The sequence below is a fragment of the Urocampus carinirostris genome, chromosome 12 (assembly GCF_059441175.1).
Source record: "Urocampus carinirostris isolate Australia breed hairy pipefish chromosome 12, RoL_Ucar_1.0, whole genome shotgun sequence".
NCBI lineage: Eukaryota > Metazoa > Chordata > Actinopteri > Syngnathiformes > Syngnathidae > Urocampus > Urocampus carinirostris.
Window position 1 is genome coordinate 35,341,387 of NC_142360.1, and position 19,728 is coordinate 35,361,114.

At 42.1% G+C, this 19,728-nt stretch overlaps 1 protein-coding gene across 4 annotated transcripts in view; it reads right to left on the minus strand.

Annotated features, from left to right (window-relative positions):
- Window positions 1-19,728, minus strand: part of adgrl2a (adhesion G protein-coupled receptor L2a) — a 225,581-nt gene that overhangs the window by 178,803 nt on the left and 27,050 nt on the right. For all 4 annotated transcript variants that reach the window (XM_088349001.1, XM_088349000.1, XM_088349002.1 and 1 more), the window contains exon 2: window positions 1,915-2,064. In XM_088349001.1, the coding sequence (XP_088205127.1) occupies window positions 1,915-1,978 (64 nt within the window). In that variant the 5' untranslated portion in view covers window positions 1,979-2,064. The remainder of the gene's footprint in view (window positions 1-1,914; window positions 2,065-19,728) is intronic.

Below are 19,728 nucleotides of genomic sequence, written 5' to 3' on the forward strand. Positions count from 1 at the left end.
GAATAGTTGGATTAGGATCAGAATTCTTTTCATACACATCATTTTTTGACTTCACTGCTGGGATGGGCTCCAGCACCCCCGCGGCCCTACTGAGGATAAGCGGTGCAGCTAATGAGATGAGACTTAAAAAAAAGAAGAAATAAAAAAAGTACCGTATTTTCCGCACTATAGGGCGCACCGGGTTATAGGGCGCACCCCCGAAAAATAGTTTTTGGTCCTATATCTTCCATAGATAAGGCGCACCGGATTATAAGGAGCTACAATGGGAACGTCGACAAAACAGTCAGATGATTCAGTCCAACTGATTACCCCCTTAACATTCCCAAAGCTTGCAAAGAAGCAAATACGTGTCGTAGACAGGTGCGGATGCGGTGTCCGTACGATGTCACTCAAATGCATCAGTCCAAATATCATTCCGAAGGTTAAAGTCTTAGGATTCAAGAAATGCCAACCATTCCCTAGTTTCTATTTTCTTTTTCGCTCGCAACTTTACTGTGCATATGACGATAAACACTTGGAATTGAGTTGAATTCACCCAACTCATCGCAGCAACATCAAGAACGTTCTAAAACAAGATACCGGGAAAATATAAAGCCGCATAGCTCACCTAAGTTCTCACGGTCAATAATGATACGCAATCATGGTCTTCTTACAACCGTGAGTGAAGTAAATCCAGGAGAGTAAAATGTTTACAAATACAGACTAATGAAACATGTTTCTTTATGGCGTTGTTTAGCAAGCTTGCTATTCAGTCATCTTCTTCGGCCAATTACAGGGTTTGTTTTGGCCCTCTAGCCTATCCGAGGCTCCGAATAACTTCAGCCAATAGCGATCGATTTAACGGATGATCGACACATCTTTTTCGGCCAATTGCAGGGTTTGTTTTGGCCCTCTAGCCAATCGGAGGCTCCGAATAACTTCAGCCAATAGCGATCGATTTAACGGATGATCGACACATCTTTTTCGGCCAATTGCAGGGTTTGTTTTGGCCCTCTAGCCAATCGGAGGCTCCGAATAACTTCAGCCAATAGCGATCGATTTAACGGATGATTGACACATCTTTTTCGGCAAATTGCAGGGTTTGTTTCGGCCCTCTAGCCTATCCGAGGCTCCGAATAACTTTAGCCAATATCGATCGATTCAAATGATGATTGACACATTGGTTAGCCAATGAAACGCCGGTATATAAATCCCAGCGTACACCGCAGACTACTCCACGTTTGGGGGAAAATCGAGTCGACGGCTGTTGCGTAAGTTGCGAGACCTTTAATATTGAGCCATATATAAGGCGCACTGTATTATAAGACGCATGGTCAGCTTTTGAAAAAAATTAAGACTTTTAGGTGCGCCTTATAGTGCGGAAAATACGGTACTTCCAATCCAGATCACATCACTCAATTGATTTTCATCGAGTGATAATCTTCTAAATTTGTCAATATTAAAGCCCCAGTAGGTAATATTTGGCCACTAGAAGCCACTGTTGTCCAATATGAATGAAAACCAGTGTGACAGAGCACCTCTTAGCAGCAAGTTGCCAGACAAACATGACGGCGAACTCTAGGTAAAGGTTCCACTGTGTAAAAAGAATGCAAATTTCTCTACATGATTTTTAATCCAAAGAAAAAAGTGTATATTTCCAAAGGTAAGGGTGGGAAAAATATATCAGATGAACACATTTACTCACGCAACTCCTTTTTCTTTAACCAACTTTTTACCCCTCTTCTTTCCTTGTCTGTCCCTCACCTTTAGCGGTCCCCACTTAAACTCGGCACCCCGCGTTTGTTCCGCCCCTCCTTTTTCATTCACCCGTGCAAAACATATCAGAATAAGTCAAGTCAAGTCAAGTCATTTTTATTTGTATAGCCCTTAATCACAATTAGAATAAGTGGGCCAAATAAATTGAAGTAGACTTACCCTGGTTGTAATCAACTTGGGTTAGCGTGATGATAAAGCAGCAGAGGGCACGTAGTCTCCGCATGGCGTTGTTGGAAGGTCGGGCAGATTTTCCAGTCCTGGCTTCCGATTAAAAAAATCCGATCTCAGTCACTGTCATCGTCCAGCTATCTGAGGGGAAACGACAAGACGGGAAACTCACTTAGGGACGTTCGGGAAAATCATTAAAACCGAGACCAGTGTTCCCTCTAAGCTGCGCGCGTGCGCAATCGCGCACTGCTCGCACATTCTCAGCGCACAGGAAAATCTAGCCAGCGCACAAAAATGAGGGCTCAAAATTACTAATTAAGAAGCGACTTAAGTCAAAGTTACAGTGCATGAAGGTAAAAATACACGGGTTCCCCTGACATTGTGTCCTAAATGCGGTATTTTGAAGTTGAGTCGAAGTAGAACGAAGTTGAGTAAAGTCAGTAGAGTTTTTGGAGAACCGGCTTCTTTGGCTCGGCTCACTAAAAAGGAACCGGCTCTTTTGGGTCCTAAACGGCTCTTTAGGTTGTTTTTGCTTCTTTAATCCCAACATGACCAAATAATAAGTAAAAATGTGCACAAATTGACTTAAAGTAAGGGGGGAATAGAACAAAAAATAAAAAAATACCAAAATGAAAAAGTAGTGAAAAGCTGGGAAAAAAAGAAACAAAAGGAAGAGAAAAAAAGAAGGAACAATTTTGAAAAAAGCCAGAAAAAAAGAAAAGAAAGAAATGTAGTAAAAAGGTAAATAGAGAACAAAAAGAAAAAAGTCACAGCTCGGAAAAAATAAACACAATGAGGTTTTGTTAAAGGAATTTTTAAAAAAAAGTAGAAAAAAACACCGAAAAGAAGAAAAAGTTTGTGTTGCATTCAAAAAATTTCCAATTACTGTATATCAAGTGAATCTTGTTGACAAAATTGTATTTCCACTAAAAAATGTGATTAAGTAAAGTTCTGTATCCTACAACCGACTAAATAAGCCCCCAAAAATGTTAATATTATGCGACAAAATATATCAGGAAATAAAAAGAAATGGATATCTTGTAAGAACAAACGACGTTTGTAGGCCGTACAACCTTTGCAATCGTACATGAGTCAATTCATTAAAAAGAGAAAAATAATTTTGCATTGCCGGAAACTCAGCAAAATGTAACTGTCAAGTTTTTGGACATGTTTGATAATGATTCAGTTTCCACACTTGGGATTATGGTTGCTCACTGTTGTTTCAAGCGTTGCTCACCAACTTTGTGTGGACGCTCAGACCCGTGGAAAATTACAGGGAACATTGACCGAGATGTTTCTTGACGGCATCTGGAAGTGGGACCACCAAGAGTGGGAAAACCGAGCCCCTTGTCAAATTCCACTTCTAGATTTCCTTCATAACTGACGGCTGGTGCCCGCCACACACCCAGAAGTAAACGAAACGCGTAATAAAGATTTGAAAGTGACGTTGATTTATCAAGACGTCCCCGTTTCGGCCTGCTGAGATGGTACGTTTGATTCAAAGGCCAAGGAAGTGTTCGCAAATGGCCTATGAATGACACTTACAATTATCCGGAGGCTAATTTGTAAAAGACAACAAATATGTATAGTTATTCTACAGTGTTATAAAAGTAATAATTCGTTATAATAATAATAGTATAGTATTATAAATCAATCCGAAAACAAAGCACAAGGTAGTTAGAGAAAGAGTGAACGAAAGAGAACATGGGTAGGAGAGACGGAGCGAGTGAGTGAGTAAAGGAAACAATGAAAGGGGACAGAAATAGAGAGAGAGAGAGAGAGAGAGAGAGAGAGAGAGAGGGAGCGAGAGAGGCGTGAAGAGAGAGAGACGTGAAGAGAGAAGTAGAGGGTAGGAGAGACAGAGCGAGTGAGTGAGTAAAGGACAGAATGAAAGGGGACAGAAATAGAAATAGAGAGAGAGAGAGAGAGAGAGAGAGAGAGAGATAGAGAGAGAGAGAGAGAGAGGGAGACGTGAAGAGAAAAGGAGAGGGTAGGAGAGACAGAGCGAGTGGGTGAGTAAAGGAAAGAATGAAAGGGGACAGAGAGAGAGAGAGAGAGAGAGAGAGAGAGAGAGAGAGCTGTGAAGAGAGAAAGAAACATATTTGGAGATATAAAGAGACAGAAGGAAAAACAAGACATAAAGACATAGAAGATGGGTAGGAGAGACAGAGAGAGTGAGTGAGTAAAGGAAAGAATGAAAGAATGAAAGGGACAGAAATAAACAGAGATAAACACAAAGAGAGAGAGAGAGAGAGAGAGAGAGAGAGAGAGAGAGAGAGAGAGAGAGAGAGAGAGAGAGAGAGAGAGAGAAACGTGAAGAGAGAAAGAAACATATTTGGAGATATAAAGAGACAGAGAAAAAGACAGAGACATAAGGCAAGAAAGAGACATAAGGAGAGTGTCCCGAACCAGGACAGGAAACAGGAATGAGAACCCAATCGCGTAACGTTACCCACAGTTTATTGGGAAAGGAGGAATGCGCGCACACTCGATCCGGGGATCGATGGTCGCAGAAGTAGATTGAAATCAGAACAAGGGAATGGTCAAAATCAAACAGATCGGGCCGAAAATAAAACAGGATCAAAACACAGACAAAAACAGAGAATCACAGGACTTGGCATATCACAAATAGTCTAATAGGAGTTTCGCAAACACCAGGCACCTCGCAAGACCGCGTTTATGTAGTCCGGCAGCAATCTGTCAACGCGTTTCAGCTGGTGTCAGTGGGCGGGGGCCAATTGGGCACCGTGACAACTGTGACAGAACCTGGCGCCACACGTCGGGGACCAATTGGGCGCCATGGCCACCATGAAATAGAGAGAGAGAAAGACAGAGGGACAGGAGGAAGGAGAGACAAGCAAAAAAAGAAAGAGATACGGACAGAGAAAGAAAACAAGATAGGGAGAGGGAGAGAGGAAGATCAAGAGAAGTGTGCAAGGGAAAGAGCGAGATAAATACAAGGAGAAAAAAAGGGATAGAAAGAAAGGGAGAGAGAAAACAGAGAAAAAAAAGTAATACAGACAGCAAAAGGGTGAGAGAAAGAAAGACACGAGAGAAAGAAAGACAGGGAGAGAGAAAAACGGGTGAGGGAGCGAGAGACAGACAGAGAGAAAAATAAAAAGACAAATAGAAAGAGAGAAGGAAAGAAAAAAAGAAAGGTGCATAAAGAAAGAGAGAGGGTAATGAAAAAAAATAAAGAGATAGAGGTAAAATAAAGGGAAGGGAAAGGGGAAGAGAAAGAAAGACAGGGAGGGAGATAAACACAGAGAAAGGGAGAGAGCTTGTGAGGGGAACAAGGAGAGAGCAACAGAGGAGCAAGAGACAGAAAAAAACAGAGAGAAAATGAGTGAAAGAAAGAGACTATCTACCTTGGTCATATCCCTCAAGAGGGGTGACAGACAGCAAGACAAACACATAGAATAACAAAGAAAATAAAAAAGGGAAAAAAATAGTATGATGCGGCAGGGGTAAACCAGTGAAAGAAATAGACACTAAGACTAATATATTGGCTGTCTCTGAACGCATCTTCTAGCGGACTTTTATTCATATGTTACGCAAAGACTCCATTTTGTTAATCTCCCTATGCCGACTCATTTCCCTTTCACTGTGTGCAGCACCTGAAGTTTGTTTTGGGAATTGCCGTCCCTTCGCTATTCAAACCGAAAGCAGATCCTTTTGCTTTTATCGCTCCTTTCTTGTGTCTTTCCTTGGAAATTATGCACACAAAAAATGGAGCGAAAAAACATGGCGTCCTTCCTGGTTTTGCTTATCGCCGGCAAGCAAACACGTATTAAACAAACACAAGCGAGCCATTGGCCGATCTGCTGTCCGGCGCTAAAAGATAAGAAGGCCCATGAATGCAAAATGCCTTTCGATTACACTCTGATTAAATGGAAAAGGACATGACTACTTCTTCATTTCCATAAAAGACTCTCCTTTCTCCCTCTTCCTCTCTCTTTTTCTCTTTTCTTCTCTTTCTACCGTTACATCTCTCGCGCTAGCTCTTTTTTGATCTATTTTCCCTCCTTTACTGTATATCGTTTTACCCTGTTCAGTATCTTTCTTTTTCCTGCTCTCTTTCTGTTTTTTTTCTCTTTTGTCCTTTTCTCTCTTCATTCTTTTGTTCCTCCCTCTAATTTCCCTCTCTTGCTCTCCCATGTGTCTCACTGTCCCCCTCATTGTATTTTTTTCCTCTCAGTTTGTCTTTCTTACTCTAATTTCTCTCTTGCTGTATTGCTTTTTTTCTTGTATTTTCTCTATCTACCTCCTTTTTTTCTCACTCTACTTTTCTCTCTCCCACTCTTGGTCTTAAAGGATTTTATACATTTGACTATAAAAGATTTTATACGATTGAATACAAGTTACATTTATCGAGTGCAATGAAGATTTTCACTGAGTGGGCTTCAGGTCACGCTGTTCCAAATGCGTAAAATTTTTGGCTGGGGAATTTTGATAACAGGACTCTGACGAAGGACGGCAGGCATTGTTTTGATAAATTGTTAGATTGTCTTATTTATTTCTTATCATAAAGACATGACACAACTTTCTGATTTATTCCAGACAAATAGAAATTGTTTTCACGGGTAGTTCTCATGCAGTACGATGGGTTATTGTAATCAAACTACTGAAGGATTTTATACATGTTACTATAAAAGATTTTATATGATTAAATACAAGTTACATTTATTGAGTACAATGAAGATTTTCAAAGAGTAGGCTTAAGTTCAATAACAGGTCACGCTGATCCGAATGCATAATGTTTTGTCTAGTTCTATTGATAACAGGACTCTGATGACGGAGGACGACAGAAATTGTTTTGATAAACGCTCTGCTGTTTTGAGTTTTTCCAGACATTGAGGCGAAGGGGTGGATCCCACGTGGGGGCTTCCCTGGCACGCCCATGGGAGGAGCCAGCACACCAGCTTGCGAAAAGGCGTGGGACGAGAGAAGGCAGAAGATTGAGAGAGGACGCTTGACAGACTCGAGCGACACTAATTCGGCAAATTCGGCCATATTCGATGGAATTCACTTAGTTAAATTGTTTAAGAAATTAAATCTCTATCTTGCTCTCTCTCTCTCACTTGCTCTTATTCTGTCTCACTCTTTCACACTCTCTTTTTCTTTATTTATCTCTCTCTTTGTCTCTCTCTCCTTATTAATCTCGCTTGCGGTTTCTTTGTTATAGCTTTCTTTTACTCTTTCTGACTTTATTTCTCTCTTTTGAAGGATTTTATACATTTTACTATAAAGGATTTTATACGATTAAATACAAGTTATATTTATCGAGTGCAATGAAGATTGCTTCAGGTCACGCCGTTCCAAATGCGGAATGTTTTGGCTGGGGAATTTTGACAACAGAACTGTGACGAAGGACGTCAGGCATTGCTTTGATAATCGCTCGGGGATGTTTTGACCATTTCGGACATCGAGGCGAGGGGGCTTTCCTGGCACGCCCATGGGAGGAGCCGGCACACCAGCATGTGGTAAAAAAACGTGGGCCGGGAGAAGGAAGGGAGAAGATCGAGAGAGAGGAGGCTTGACAGAGACTCGAGCGACACTAATTCGGCTAATTCAATGGAGTTCACTTAGTTAAATTGTTTAAGAAATTAAATCTGCCCCCCTGTGGAAATGCCGGTCTCTTGTCCATCTTTTCCATCAAGAAACGAGCACGCATTGTTAGGAGAATGCAGGTTGTGTTTGGTTAATGGAGTCGATAACTAATAAGAACAATTTGGTAAACGGTACGTTTTAATATTTAATTCCTAACAGTCTCTATCTTGCTCTCTCTCTCTCTCTCTCTCACTTGCTCTTTTTCTGTCTCACTCTTTCACAATCTTTTTCTTTATTTATCTCTCTCTTTGTCTCCCTCTTCCTATTTCTCTCACTTGCAGACATCGAGGCGATGGGGTTTCCTGGCACGCCCATGGGAGGAGCCGGCACACCAGCATGTGGAAAAAAACGTTCTCTCTCACTTTTGCTGTCTCACCCTTTCACACTCTCCTTTTCTTTATTTCGCTCTCTCTTTGTCTCTCTCTTCCTATTTCTCTCACTTGCAGTTTATTTTTTATTACTTTTGTTTAGTCTTTCTGACTTTATTTCTCTCTTTGTATGTCTCTCTTTCCCTTTCTTTCTGTCTTTCTGTCTCTCTATTTCTCTCTCTTGCTCTCATTCTTTTTCTCTTTGCTTTCTCCCTTTCATTATCTCCCTCCGTCTTTGTGTCCCTCGCTCTCTTTCCTTCTCTCTTATCTACGGGTCCACCTCGATGAAGTTATTTTAATTTTTTTACCATGTGGCCCCCAAGATCGTTCTACACCCCTTTTCTAAAGATCATCTCCCTAAAACGTTGTTGCGGTGTTCCGGCTTTAGCGAGTGCCATCAACTGTCTTAATGTCGTGATTTAGGGGCGACAGATGACGGGGTTTGCGAAAGACGACACCCCCTCACCGAGTTTTTGGGGATCTCGTGGCACGAAGTTATTTTCCCGGCCTTGAAAATAGATCAACCCGTGGCCTGGATGGGATGCCGATGCTGAGATAATTTTTGGCTTATGTAATTGAGATATTGTGTTTGTTTGTCTGCTGGATTATTTAATGTTATTAGATTAATTTGTATTATATCATTCATTCCAGTATTTCTAAAGTTTTCCGTTTGCTTCTCGATGTACAGCATGAATTAAATGACAAAATTTTGTGCAGGCTTGGGGAGTAACGGAATACCGTATTTTCCGCACTATAAGGCGCACCTAAAAGCCTTTATTTTTTTCAAAAGCTGACCATGCGCCTTATAATACAGTGCGCCTTATATATGGATCAATATTAAGTCGCAAAGTCTTGCAACTAAGGCAAGCAGCCGCCGACTCGATTTTCCCCCGAAGGCGAAGTCGTCCGCGGCGTATGCTGGGATTTATATACCGGCGTTTCATTGGCTAACCAATGTGTCAATCATCATTTGAATCAGTCACTATTGGCTAAAGTTATTCGGAGGTAAAGGGGGCGGATCCTTTTTATCATTTACAGGCTCGAAACAAGGGGCGAAACAAAGCCTGCAATTGGCCGAAAAAGATGAACGTGAATCACACGTTGGGTTGCACTACGCCATAGAGAAAACATTTTTTACTATTCTGTATTTGTAAATATTTTACTCTCCTGGATTTACTCCACTCACGGTTGTAAGAAGACCATGGTTACGTATCATTAATGAACGTGATGGCTGCAAGAGAACTTAGGTGAGCTATGCGGATTTACATTTTCCCGGTATCTTGTTTTAGAACGATCTTGATGTTTCTGTCATGAGTCTATTTTTAAACTAAATTAAATTCAAAGTGTTTTTTGTCATATGCACAGTAAAGAACCCCGTTTCCCTGCACAAAAAAATCCGTACATTGCTGTCCACACAGTTGCCAGCAAAATGGAAACTAAGAAATGTTTGTTTGGTGACATGGTACGGACACCGCATCCGCACGTGTCTGAGACATGTATTTGCTTCTTTGCATGCGTTCGGAATGTTAAGGGGTTAATAAGTTGGACTGAACTATCCGACTGTTTTGTCAACGTTCCCATTGTAGCGCCTTATAATCTGGTGCGCCTTATGTATGGGAAATATAGGACCAAAAACTATTTTTGGGGGTGCGCCCTATAACCCGGTGCGCCTTATAGTGAAGAAAATAGGGTACATGGAACGGCAAAAATGATGTTGGCAAGCTGTTTGGATTTATTTTCATTTTGTTTCTGTCGCATTTGATGTTAGTTTTGCCGGAGATCAAAGAGATCAAAGCCAGGAGAGAAAGCTTACCACGTGTTGTGAGTCATCATTTTATTCAGAGCGGCATTTGCACAGGAGGTAGAGTGCTCGTCTTGGGATCAAGAGAACGCAGGTTCGATTCCCGGCTCCTCCCTGTTATATGTCGAAGCGTCCTTGGGCAAGACACTGAATCCCTAATGCCCCCAATAAGCAGGTGAGCGCCTTACATGGCTGCATGGCCACTATTGGTGTGTGCGTGTGTGTGTGAATGGGTAAGTGTGATGCACATTGTAAAGCGCTTTGGGAAGTCTTCATTGGCTTGAAAATCCAGTACCGTATTTTCCGCACTATAAGGCGCACCGGGTTATAGTGCGCACCCCCAAAAAATAGTTTTTGGTCCTATATTTTCCATACATAAGGCGCACCGGATTATAAGGCGCTACAATGGGAACGTCGACAAAACAGTCAGATAGTTCAGTCAAACTTATTACCCCCTTAACATTCCCAAAGCTTGCAAGGAAGCAAATACGTGTCGTAGACACGTGCGGATGCGGTGTCCGTACGATGTCACTCAAATGCATCGTTCCAAATATTATTTGGAAGGTTAAAGTCTTGGGATTCAAGAAATGCCAACCATTCCTTAGTTTCTATTTTCTTTCTCGCGCGCAACTTAACTGTGCATATGACAATAAACACTTGGAATTGAGTTTAATTTAAAAATAGACACTCCATTCCATCCATTATCTGCACCTCTTATCACAGAAACATCGAGTTCAGTCTGAAACAAGATACAGGGAAAATATATAGCCGGAGAAGCTCACCGAAGTCGTTGTGTTCAATAATAATGTGCAACCATGGTCCTCTTATATCCGTGAGTGTAGTAAATCCAGGAGAGTTAAATATTTGCAAATACAGTACAGAATAGTAAAATACTGTTTTCTCTATGCCGTCAACCCAACTTGCCATTCACATTCATCTTTTTTTGGCCAATTGCAGGCTTTGTTTTGCCCCTTTAGCCTATGCCAGCCTGTAAATGATAAAAAAGATCCACCCCCTTTACCTCCGAATAACTTTAGCCAATAGTGATCGATTCAACTGATGATTGACACATCTTTTTCCGCCAATTGCAGGCTTTGTTTTGCGCCTTTAGCCTATGCGAGCCTGTAAATGATAAAAAGGATCCGCCCCTTGACCTCCGAATAACTTTAGCCAATAGTGATTGATTCAAATGATGATTGGCCCATTGCTTAGCCAATGAAACGCAGGTAAATAAATCCCAGCATACACCGCGGACTACTTTGCGTTCGGGGGAAAATCTAGTCAGCGGCTGCTTGCCTTAGTTGCAAGACTTTGCGACTTAATATCGATCCATATATAAGGCGCACTGTATTATAAGGCGCATGGTCAGCTTTTGAAAAAAATAAAGGCTTTTAGGTGCGCCTAATAGTGCGGAAAATACGGTATTTAGTTTCTTTTGTCTTTTATTAGCATATTTGGTATTGGAGTAATCCAAAAGTAATTGAAAGTAATCCAGTTCAAGTAACCCTACCCAACCCTGGTCTTAAAGTGGAACATGATTCCTTTCTAAATGTCAAGAATTGGAAATAAGCAAAGGAAATACTCTCCGGATTGCCGTTATCTTCACAACTCAACCTATCCCCATAATTCAAGTCCTCGAACAAACCATTTTTTTTGTTTTCTTTTATAAAATCACGGCGATTATTCCGAGGTGAATCCGGCTCGGTCAAGGACGACTCGATTGACAGCTCCTATCAGCGTTAAAAAAAAAAAAAAAACGTTCCCGGATCTTCTTATTTACCGCTATTAATGTCAGTTAAATAATTCCCAAGCACCGTGGAACATTGGCTAAAGACTCGCTTGAAATGGTTCTTATCTCCCGGGCACCGAAAAGAAAAGTTTCGCGTTATCGGCCGGTGAAAATGACATTCGGAAATTCCCTTCCAGATAATCCACTTCAATTGGCGGGAAAACATCAAAATTACAAGCGATCCCGACGCCGTGTCCAATCCCTTTTGGATAATCCCGACAGGTAGAGCTATCGCTAACGCTAATGGGATTTTCCTAGCATCGCCCAAGCGACGGAGGCACCGGAGGTCGAATATATTCCAGGTACTGGAGACGAAAGATATTCAAGGGAAGAGCAATTTGGGCAAATCACAGCGGCCATCTTTCCGCATTTTGCTTATTTTTATCAACAAAAAACGACCTGCACTGGATTATCTCGGCTAGGAAATTTGCCGTTCCGGCTCATGATTGCTTTATCGAGTCAAAGTATATTCGGGGGCAGGGGGGGGGCAACCAATCGAGTGGCTTGTAGAAATGAAGTAATAACCGAGAAGAGCACAAAAAAGTGTAACAAATGGTTATTTTTTATATGTTACAGACTATTTTGTCAATCATTCCAGGAATCCGACCATTCTGACTCAACGTATGTTCTGATTGGTCAAGGGGGCAACTAAGTAAGTGGCTCTTAAAATGAGGAAATCATCTCATCTCATTAGCTGCACCGCTTATCCTCAGTAGGGTCGCGGGGGTGGTGGAGCCCATCCCAGCAATCATCTGGCAGTGGGCAGGGGACACCCTGAACTGGTTGCCAGCCAATCGCAGGGCACACGGGGACAGACAACTCACTCGCTCATTCACACCTAGGGACAATTTGGACCGGCCAATTTACCTGAAATGCATGTCTTTGGAATGTGGGAGGAAACCCACGCAAGCACGGGGAGAACATACAAACTCCGCACAGTAAGGCCGGGAGCTGGATTTGAACCCACGCAGGAGGTTCCCACGACCTCAGAACTGTGCCGCACACGCGCTAACCACTGCGCCGCCGTTCCCTGTAATTTTCCACTGGTCTGAGCGTTCACACAAAGCCGGTGAGCAACGCTTGAAACAACAGTGAGCAACGGCAATCCCAAGTGTGGCAACTGAGTCATGATCAAACATGTCCAAAACTTGACATCACGGTACATTTTGCGTTTCCGGCAATGCAAAAACTATTTTTTTCACTTTTGAATGAATTAATGTATTATGGCAAAAGTTGTACGGCACGGGTGTCAAACAGGCGGCCCGCGGGCCGGATCAGGCCCGCTAAGGGTTTGAATCCGGCCCGCTTCAGAGAAGCGCAAGAGAAAAACGAGCCGCAGGTTGAAATATGTCCACTTGATGTTGCCAAAGCCAGGTGCCTCTCACAAACGCTGTACTTGGATTTTTCTCTTTCTTTGTTCCTCTTTCTCTCTGTCTTTTTACCTTCTTTTGCTCTCTTCCTTTTTTCTCTTTTCTCTCTCTCTCTCTCTCTCTCTCACTTGCTTTCTCCCTCTCTCTTTCCTACTTCTGTCCTTCTCTCTTTGTATTTCTCTTTGGATTTCGTACTTTCTCTCTTTTTTCCCCTTCTTTTTCTCATTTCATCTCTTTTGTTTCTCTGTCTCTCCCTCTTTCGCTCTCTTCTTTCTCTCTCTCTCTCCCTTTCTCTTTTTCTTTGTCCTACTTCTCTCTTCCTCTTTTTCCCTTATTTCTTTTTCTCTTTCTCATCTACTAGTCCGGCCCTTGAGAGAACGATTGTTCCATCGTGCGGCCCGACAGTTAAAATGAGTTTGACACCCCTGTTGTACGGCCTACAATTGTCGTTTGTTTTTACAAGGTTTACATTTCTTCTTTTTGTTCTCTATTTACTTTTTTGATTACAGTATGAAATGAAGGATATTATACATTTGACTATAAAGGATTTTGTACGATCGAATACAAATTACATTTAATGCAAAAGATATTCACAGGCGGGGCTGTGGGGCGAGGTCAGTGCAACCTAGTGGACAATATTATTTACAAGAATGGCGGGAACAGGACGTGAGGCTGATAAGATAATCAGCACATCCAGACACGGAGGGGCCCTGATGGCGGAGGACGGCAGGCATTGTTTGAGAAATGCTCCGCTGTTTTTAATTTTCCAGACATCGAGGCGAGGTGGTGGAGCCCACGTGGGGCTTCCCTGGCATGCCCATGGGTGGAGCCGGGACACCATCTTGCGGAAAGGCGTGGCCCAAGAGGAGAAGCAAGAGGACTTGTAGAAAGGCTTCCCAGACACTCCGACAACACTAATTCGACTATTCCGGCCATTTTTGATGGAGTACACTTCGTTAAATTGCTAATGAAATTTAATCTGCCCCCGTGTGAAAATGTCGGCTATTCTTGTTCATCTTTTCCATCAAGAAACGAGCGCGCATTGTTGGGTGAATGTAGATTGTGTTTGGTTAATGGATTCAGATAACTAATTCGAACAATTTGGTAAACAAAACATTATAATATAAATTCCCAAAAGAAAGGTTATTGTAATCAAACTACCAACAATATACTACCCTTTAGATCACACGTGTCAAACAGGCGGCCCGCGGGCCAGATCAGGCCCGCTAAGGGATTGAATCCGGCCAGCGAGACAACACTAGGAGAAGGGCAAGAGAAAAACAAGCTGCAGGTTGAAATATGTCAACTTGATGTTGACAAAGCCAGGTGACTCTCACAAAGACACTGTACTTGTATCTCTCTCTCTCTCTCTCTCTCTCTCTCTCTCTCTCTCTTTTCCATCCCTTATCTCCCACTCTCTGTCTCTTTCACTCTCTGTGTCTCTCTTTTTCTCTTCCTTTGTTGCTCTTTGTCTCTTTCTCTCTCTGTGTCTTTTAAACTCTTTTGCTCTAAATTCCTTTTTTCCTTTTCTCTCTTTTCTCTTTCTCTCTTCATACCCTTCGCAAAATTAAGTGAGAACGAGAAAAAAAATCAAAGGAATGACAAAAGAAAAAGACAGACAGAAAGAGAGAAAAAGAATGAGCATGAAAAAGAGAGAAAAAGAAAGGAGTGTGACGGCGAGAGAAAGTGAGAAAAAGAAGGAAAGAGCAAAAGAGAAAGTGAAAAGAAAGAGAAAGAGAAATAAAAAATGGGAAGAAAGAGAGAGGATAAGAAAAAAGTGGGAACGAAAGAGAGAGAGGAAAGGAGATACAATAAAGAAAAAAGGAGATCAAGTACCCTTCTCTCTTCATACCCTTTTTTTGTATTTTCTCTCATTCTGTCTTTCTATTTCTCTTTGGATTTCTTTCTTCCTCTCCCATTCTTTTCTCCTTCTCTCACGATTTTTTATCTTTTGTTTCTCACGCTCTCTCTCTCTCTCTCTCTCTCTCTCTCTCTCTCTCTCTCTCTCTCTCTCTCTCTCTCTCTCTCTCTCTCTCTCTCTCTCTCTCTCTCTCTCTCTCTCTCTCTCTCTCTCTCTCTCTCTCTTTTCCATCCCTTATCTCCCACTCTCTGTCTCTGTCTCTTTCACTCTATGTGTCTCTCTTTTCCTCTTCCTTTGTTGCTCTTTGTCTCTTTCTCTCTCTTTGTCTTTTAAAGTCTTTTGCTCTAAATTCCTTTTTTCCTTTTCTCTCTTTTCTCTTTCTCTCTTCATACCCGTCGCAAAATTAAGTGAGAACGAGAAAAAAAATCAAAGGAATGACAAAAGAAAAAGACAGACAGAAAGAGATAAAAAGAATGAGCATGAAAAAGAGAGAAAAAGAAAGGAGTGTGACGGCGAGAGAAAGTGAGAAAAAGAAGGAAAGAGCAAAAGAGAAAGTGAAAAGAAAGAGAAAGAGAAATAAAAAATGGGAAGAAAGAGAGAGGATAAGAAAAAAGTGGGAACGAAAGAGAGAGAGGAAAGGAGATAAAATAAAGAAAAAAGGAGATCAAGTACCCTTCTCTCTTCATACCCTTTTTTTTTGTATTTTCTCTCCTTCTGTCTTTCTATTTCTCTTTGGATTTCTTTCTTCCTCTCCCATTCTTTTCTCCTTCTCTCACGATTTTTTATCTTTTGTTTCTCACGCTCTTTCCCTTTCTCGCTTTTTCTTTCTTTGTCCCACCCTCTCCTCTTTTCCCTCTCTCTTTCTCTTATTTCTTTATCTCTCTTTTTCTTTTCTCTTTAATCTTCTAGTCCGGCCCCCGACAGAATGTTTGTTCTACCGTGTGGCCCCCGAGTTAAAATGAGTTTGACACCCCTGCTTTAGATGTAAACAATTCCAAGAAGTTGGGTCCAATCATCGTTTTTTTTCCCCACGCAACTTTTTGGAGGTCTGTCATTTTCCTGTTCCGATTACCCTCCCCCACCCCTGCCGTGATTTGACCTGAAGCCCCCAACCCCCTTCCCAATGCGTGATCTCCAGTCAAGGCCGTTATTCGTGTTTTTTTTTTAACGTTTGGGTGGATGTCATTATCAGATCCCCTATCCAGCAGAAAGGGTCAGCGCCCGATTCTCCCCGCCCCATATCTAGCTCAGCAGGGGGGTGCTCCGGACTCATCCGATCAACGCTTCAATTTCTTTTCCGATTTCGAATCAGCGGCCGAGCACGGAAGATTCCCTGAGGGGCAGAGGGGGGTCCTTACAGTATGTATGAAACAGGGTTTGTACACCTTTTTCATAGTGAAGGATTTTATACATTTGACTATAAAGGATTTTATTAAATACAAGTAACATTTATCGAGCGCAATGAAGATTTTCACTGAGTGAGCTTCAGGTCACGCCGCTCCGAATGCGAACGTTTTGTTTAGTTCTGTTGATAACAGGACTCTGACGGAAAAGGCCAGACGCACAAGGACAGACATCGAGATGCTTTTCTCCATATTGGTGTGGCCACGTGAGGGCTTTTACTGGCTCGCCCATGGGAGGAGCCGGCGCACCGGCTGGCGAAAAAGACGTGGGCCGGGAGAACTTCAGAAGATCGAGAGAGAACGAGAGAGAAGGCTTGACGGAGACTTATGCGGCACTAATTCGGCTAATTTGATGGAGTTCACTTAGTTAGATTATTTAAGAAATCAAATCTGCGCCCAAAAAGAAACGAGCGTGCATTGTTATGTGGTGTTTGGTTAATGGAGTCAGATAACTAATTTTGCTAGAGTTTAATGCAAGATATTCACTGACTGGGCTTTAGTTGGACTGTCCCAAACCATTAAATACGTGGACTGAGCAATTCGGGAAAATACACTGGACTGTGTGTACTGTAAGATCAAACATCCAGTTCGATCCACCATTTCTGTTTGTCCCTCACCCCCCTTATCACCCCCCCTCCGGAGGAAGCAGAGCCTATTTACAACAAAGACAGTTAAAATATGTTCTTTGTTCCTTTATCTCTTTGTTTCATTATCCTCACTGTAAAATGTGGAACTGGAGTCGTCCAATTTCGTTGTTACAATATATCCCATGTTGTAACAATGACAATAAAGGCATATTCTATTCTATTCTAGTTCAATGACAGATCACGCTGTTCCAAATGCAAAATATTTTGATAACGGGACTCTGACGGAGGACGGCAGGCAATGTTTAGAGAACAAGGCCCTGATGACGTAGAAAAGTGTAGTTTTGAGTTTTCCAGACATTGCGGCGAGGTGGTGGAGCCCAGGTTGGGCTTCTTTGGCACGCCCATGGGAGGAGCCGAGACGCCATCTTGCGGGGAGACGTGGGCCAAGGAGAGAAAGCTAAAGGACTTCAGAAGAAGGCTTCCCACCGATGCCAACAACACTGTCAGATAACTAATTCGAACAATTTGGTAAACAGTACATTTTAATATTTAATTTCTAACAATATGTAATCCTTGACCAAATATATATCTCATAGTGCCCCGTTTAAGTGTAGCCTGCACCCGTCCTTTTGGGCACAACCTGTAGGGGGCGCTTATGCGTCATAGGGCAATGCCACACAAACTGACATCTGTAGCAAATCACAAGGGAAGTAAAAATGCAATGGCTAGGATAAGCCCCCTAGAGAGCAGTGTCAGTGTCATTTTTAAGCAGACATGTTGTTAAACGCAGCATGGCGGCGCAGTGGTTAGCGTGTGTGCGGCACAGTTCTGAGGTCTTGGGAACCTCCTGTGTGGGTTCAAATCCAGCTACCGGACTTCCTGTGCGGAGTTTGTATGTTCTCCCCGTGCTTGCGTGGGTTTCCTCCGGGCACTCCGGTTTCCTACCACATTCCAAAGACATGCATTTCAGGTGGATTGGACGGTTCAAATTGTCCATAGGTGTGAATGAGCGAGCAAGTTGTCTGTCCCTGTGTGCCCTGCGATTGGCTGGCAACCAGTTCAGGGTGTCCCCTGCCCACTGCCTGATGATTGCTGGGATGGGCTCCAGCACCCCCGCGACCCTACTGAGGATAAGCGGTGCAGCTAATGAGATGAGATGTTGTTAAACATGGCAACCATTTCATGCATTTACAAGCACACACAATTCAGGAAATGTCCAAAACTTGAAAACACAACATAAAAGTTCAAGCATTTTCAAGGATTTCAAGCACGCGTACGAACCCTGCAAATTGGCCGCCAAGTATGGATACCATTGCTCGTCCTTTCATTCTACTTCCTTGAGCTTGGTCGGTTGAGGTTTTCGTTACAGTATGTATGAATGGGTGATACAATCCCCCCCCAAACCCCTCGCCCAGTTTCCACACGTGGTGGTCCATTTAATAGAACGGCCATTCGAGCATTTAGCATTTCTGTGATCTTCTCCGATGATTAACATTTCGATTCTTTGCGGAGGTTGCTTGAAAGGCAGGGGGCTAATTCCAGGGTCAAGCAAGACTTGCAAGCTGTCAATCATTTGATTGTAAACCGAGCCCCTCTCCCCCTCTCGAGTCTTTTATTCGGAACCCCCTCCCCAAAAGACCTATTGAAGCAAAAGCTTTGTTTCCGAGAAGCAGTGCATTCTTTCACATCTGCCTTTTGTTTTTAGGCCCCGCCCCCTGCACCCCTTCCCCATTCGAATTTCAAACTGCCCCCGTTTTCAATCAGACCCCTCCCCAACATCTCTTCTAATCATCCCTGTTCGTCCTTTTGGTAACATTGCCCAAAACTCAAATCTCCATTTTTAATCGGTCAGTCTGAGGGATTACGATTTTAATCAATTTTTAAACCCTACATGATAGACATTTATTGAGATTAATTTTTGGAGATTAGAAATTAATCCTGTGCAAATTCATCTCTTAAAATTATTCCCTTAACTCTACAATTTAGAAAGTCCGGCAAAGGAAAATATTTCAAATGAGTTAACACAAATCGATAATATAACCCGCCATTTTAAATTCAGTTTTCCATGAGGAAATCATTAAATTTGTACCCACAATTACATGAATTAGCAAAATATCTCATCCCTGCCTTTTAAATGAGTTAACACGAATTAATTAGATTAATCACCAAAACACACAAAACACAGATTTTAGATTCAACTAAATTATTTTTATTTTTAATAACTCCACCATTCCATTAAAATATCTAATATCTAATAAAATATCTAATTCCTGCCTTTTAAATGAGTTAACACGAATTAATTAGATTAATCACCAAAACACACAAAACACACATTTTACGGAGGCATACTTCTCTTTCACCCGTCAACCAAAACCAAAACAATGACATCATCTCGTTTGCCGAGATCTCGTTTGCCGAGATCGGCGCGAGACCATAACAACAATGGCGGATCTGCCTGAAGATAAGTTTGGAGTGCGGTAAATCTTTGTTGAAAAAAAAAGTAATCGGGTAATAATGACAATGTGGTGTCAAAAAAGTTGCGTCCCAGGGACGCACGTTGATTTGACCCAATGCATCCCCAGCAAAAATGATGCGTCTCGGACGCAGGGACGCGGGCAAACGAGAACACTGAATTAAGGTCATTTTCAAATGGAAGATTTTTAAAATGATGAATTACATGAATTTGATTAATTGCCAAGTTGTTTGACCCCATTTAGAATAGTCAATTCCTGTTTATTTGTATAGCCCTAAATTACAAGGAGTCTCAAAAGGCTGCACAGATCACAGATTATTGCAGACCACAGACTATTATGACGCCAACCCCTGATCTAAAACCTACACGAGGGCAAGGGAAAACTCAAAAACATGTCAAGTCAAGACAAGTCATGTTTATTTGTATAGCCCTTAATTAAAAGGAGTCTCAAAGGGCTGCACAGATCACAGATTATTGCAGACCACAGAGTATTATGACCCCATCCCCTGATCTAAAACCTACATCAGAGCAAGGGAAAACTCA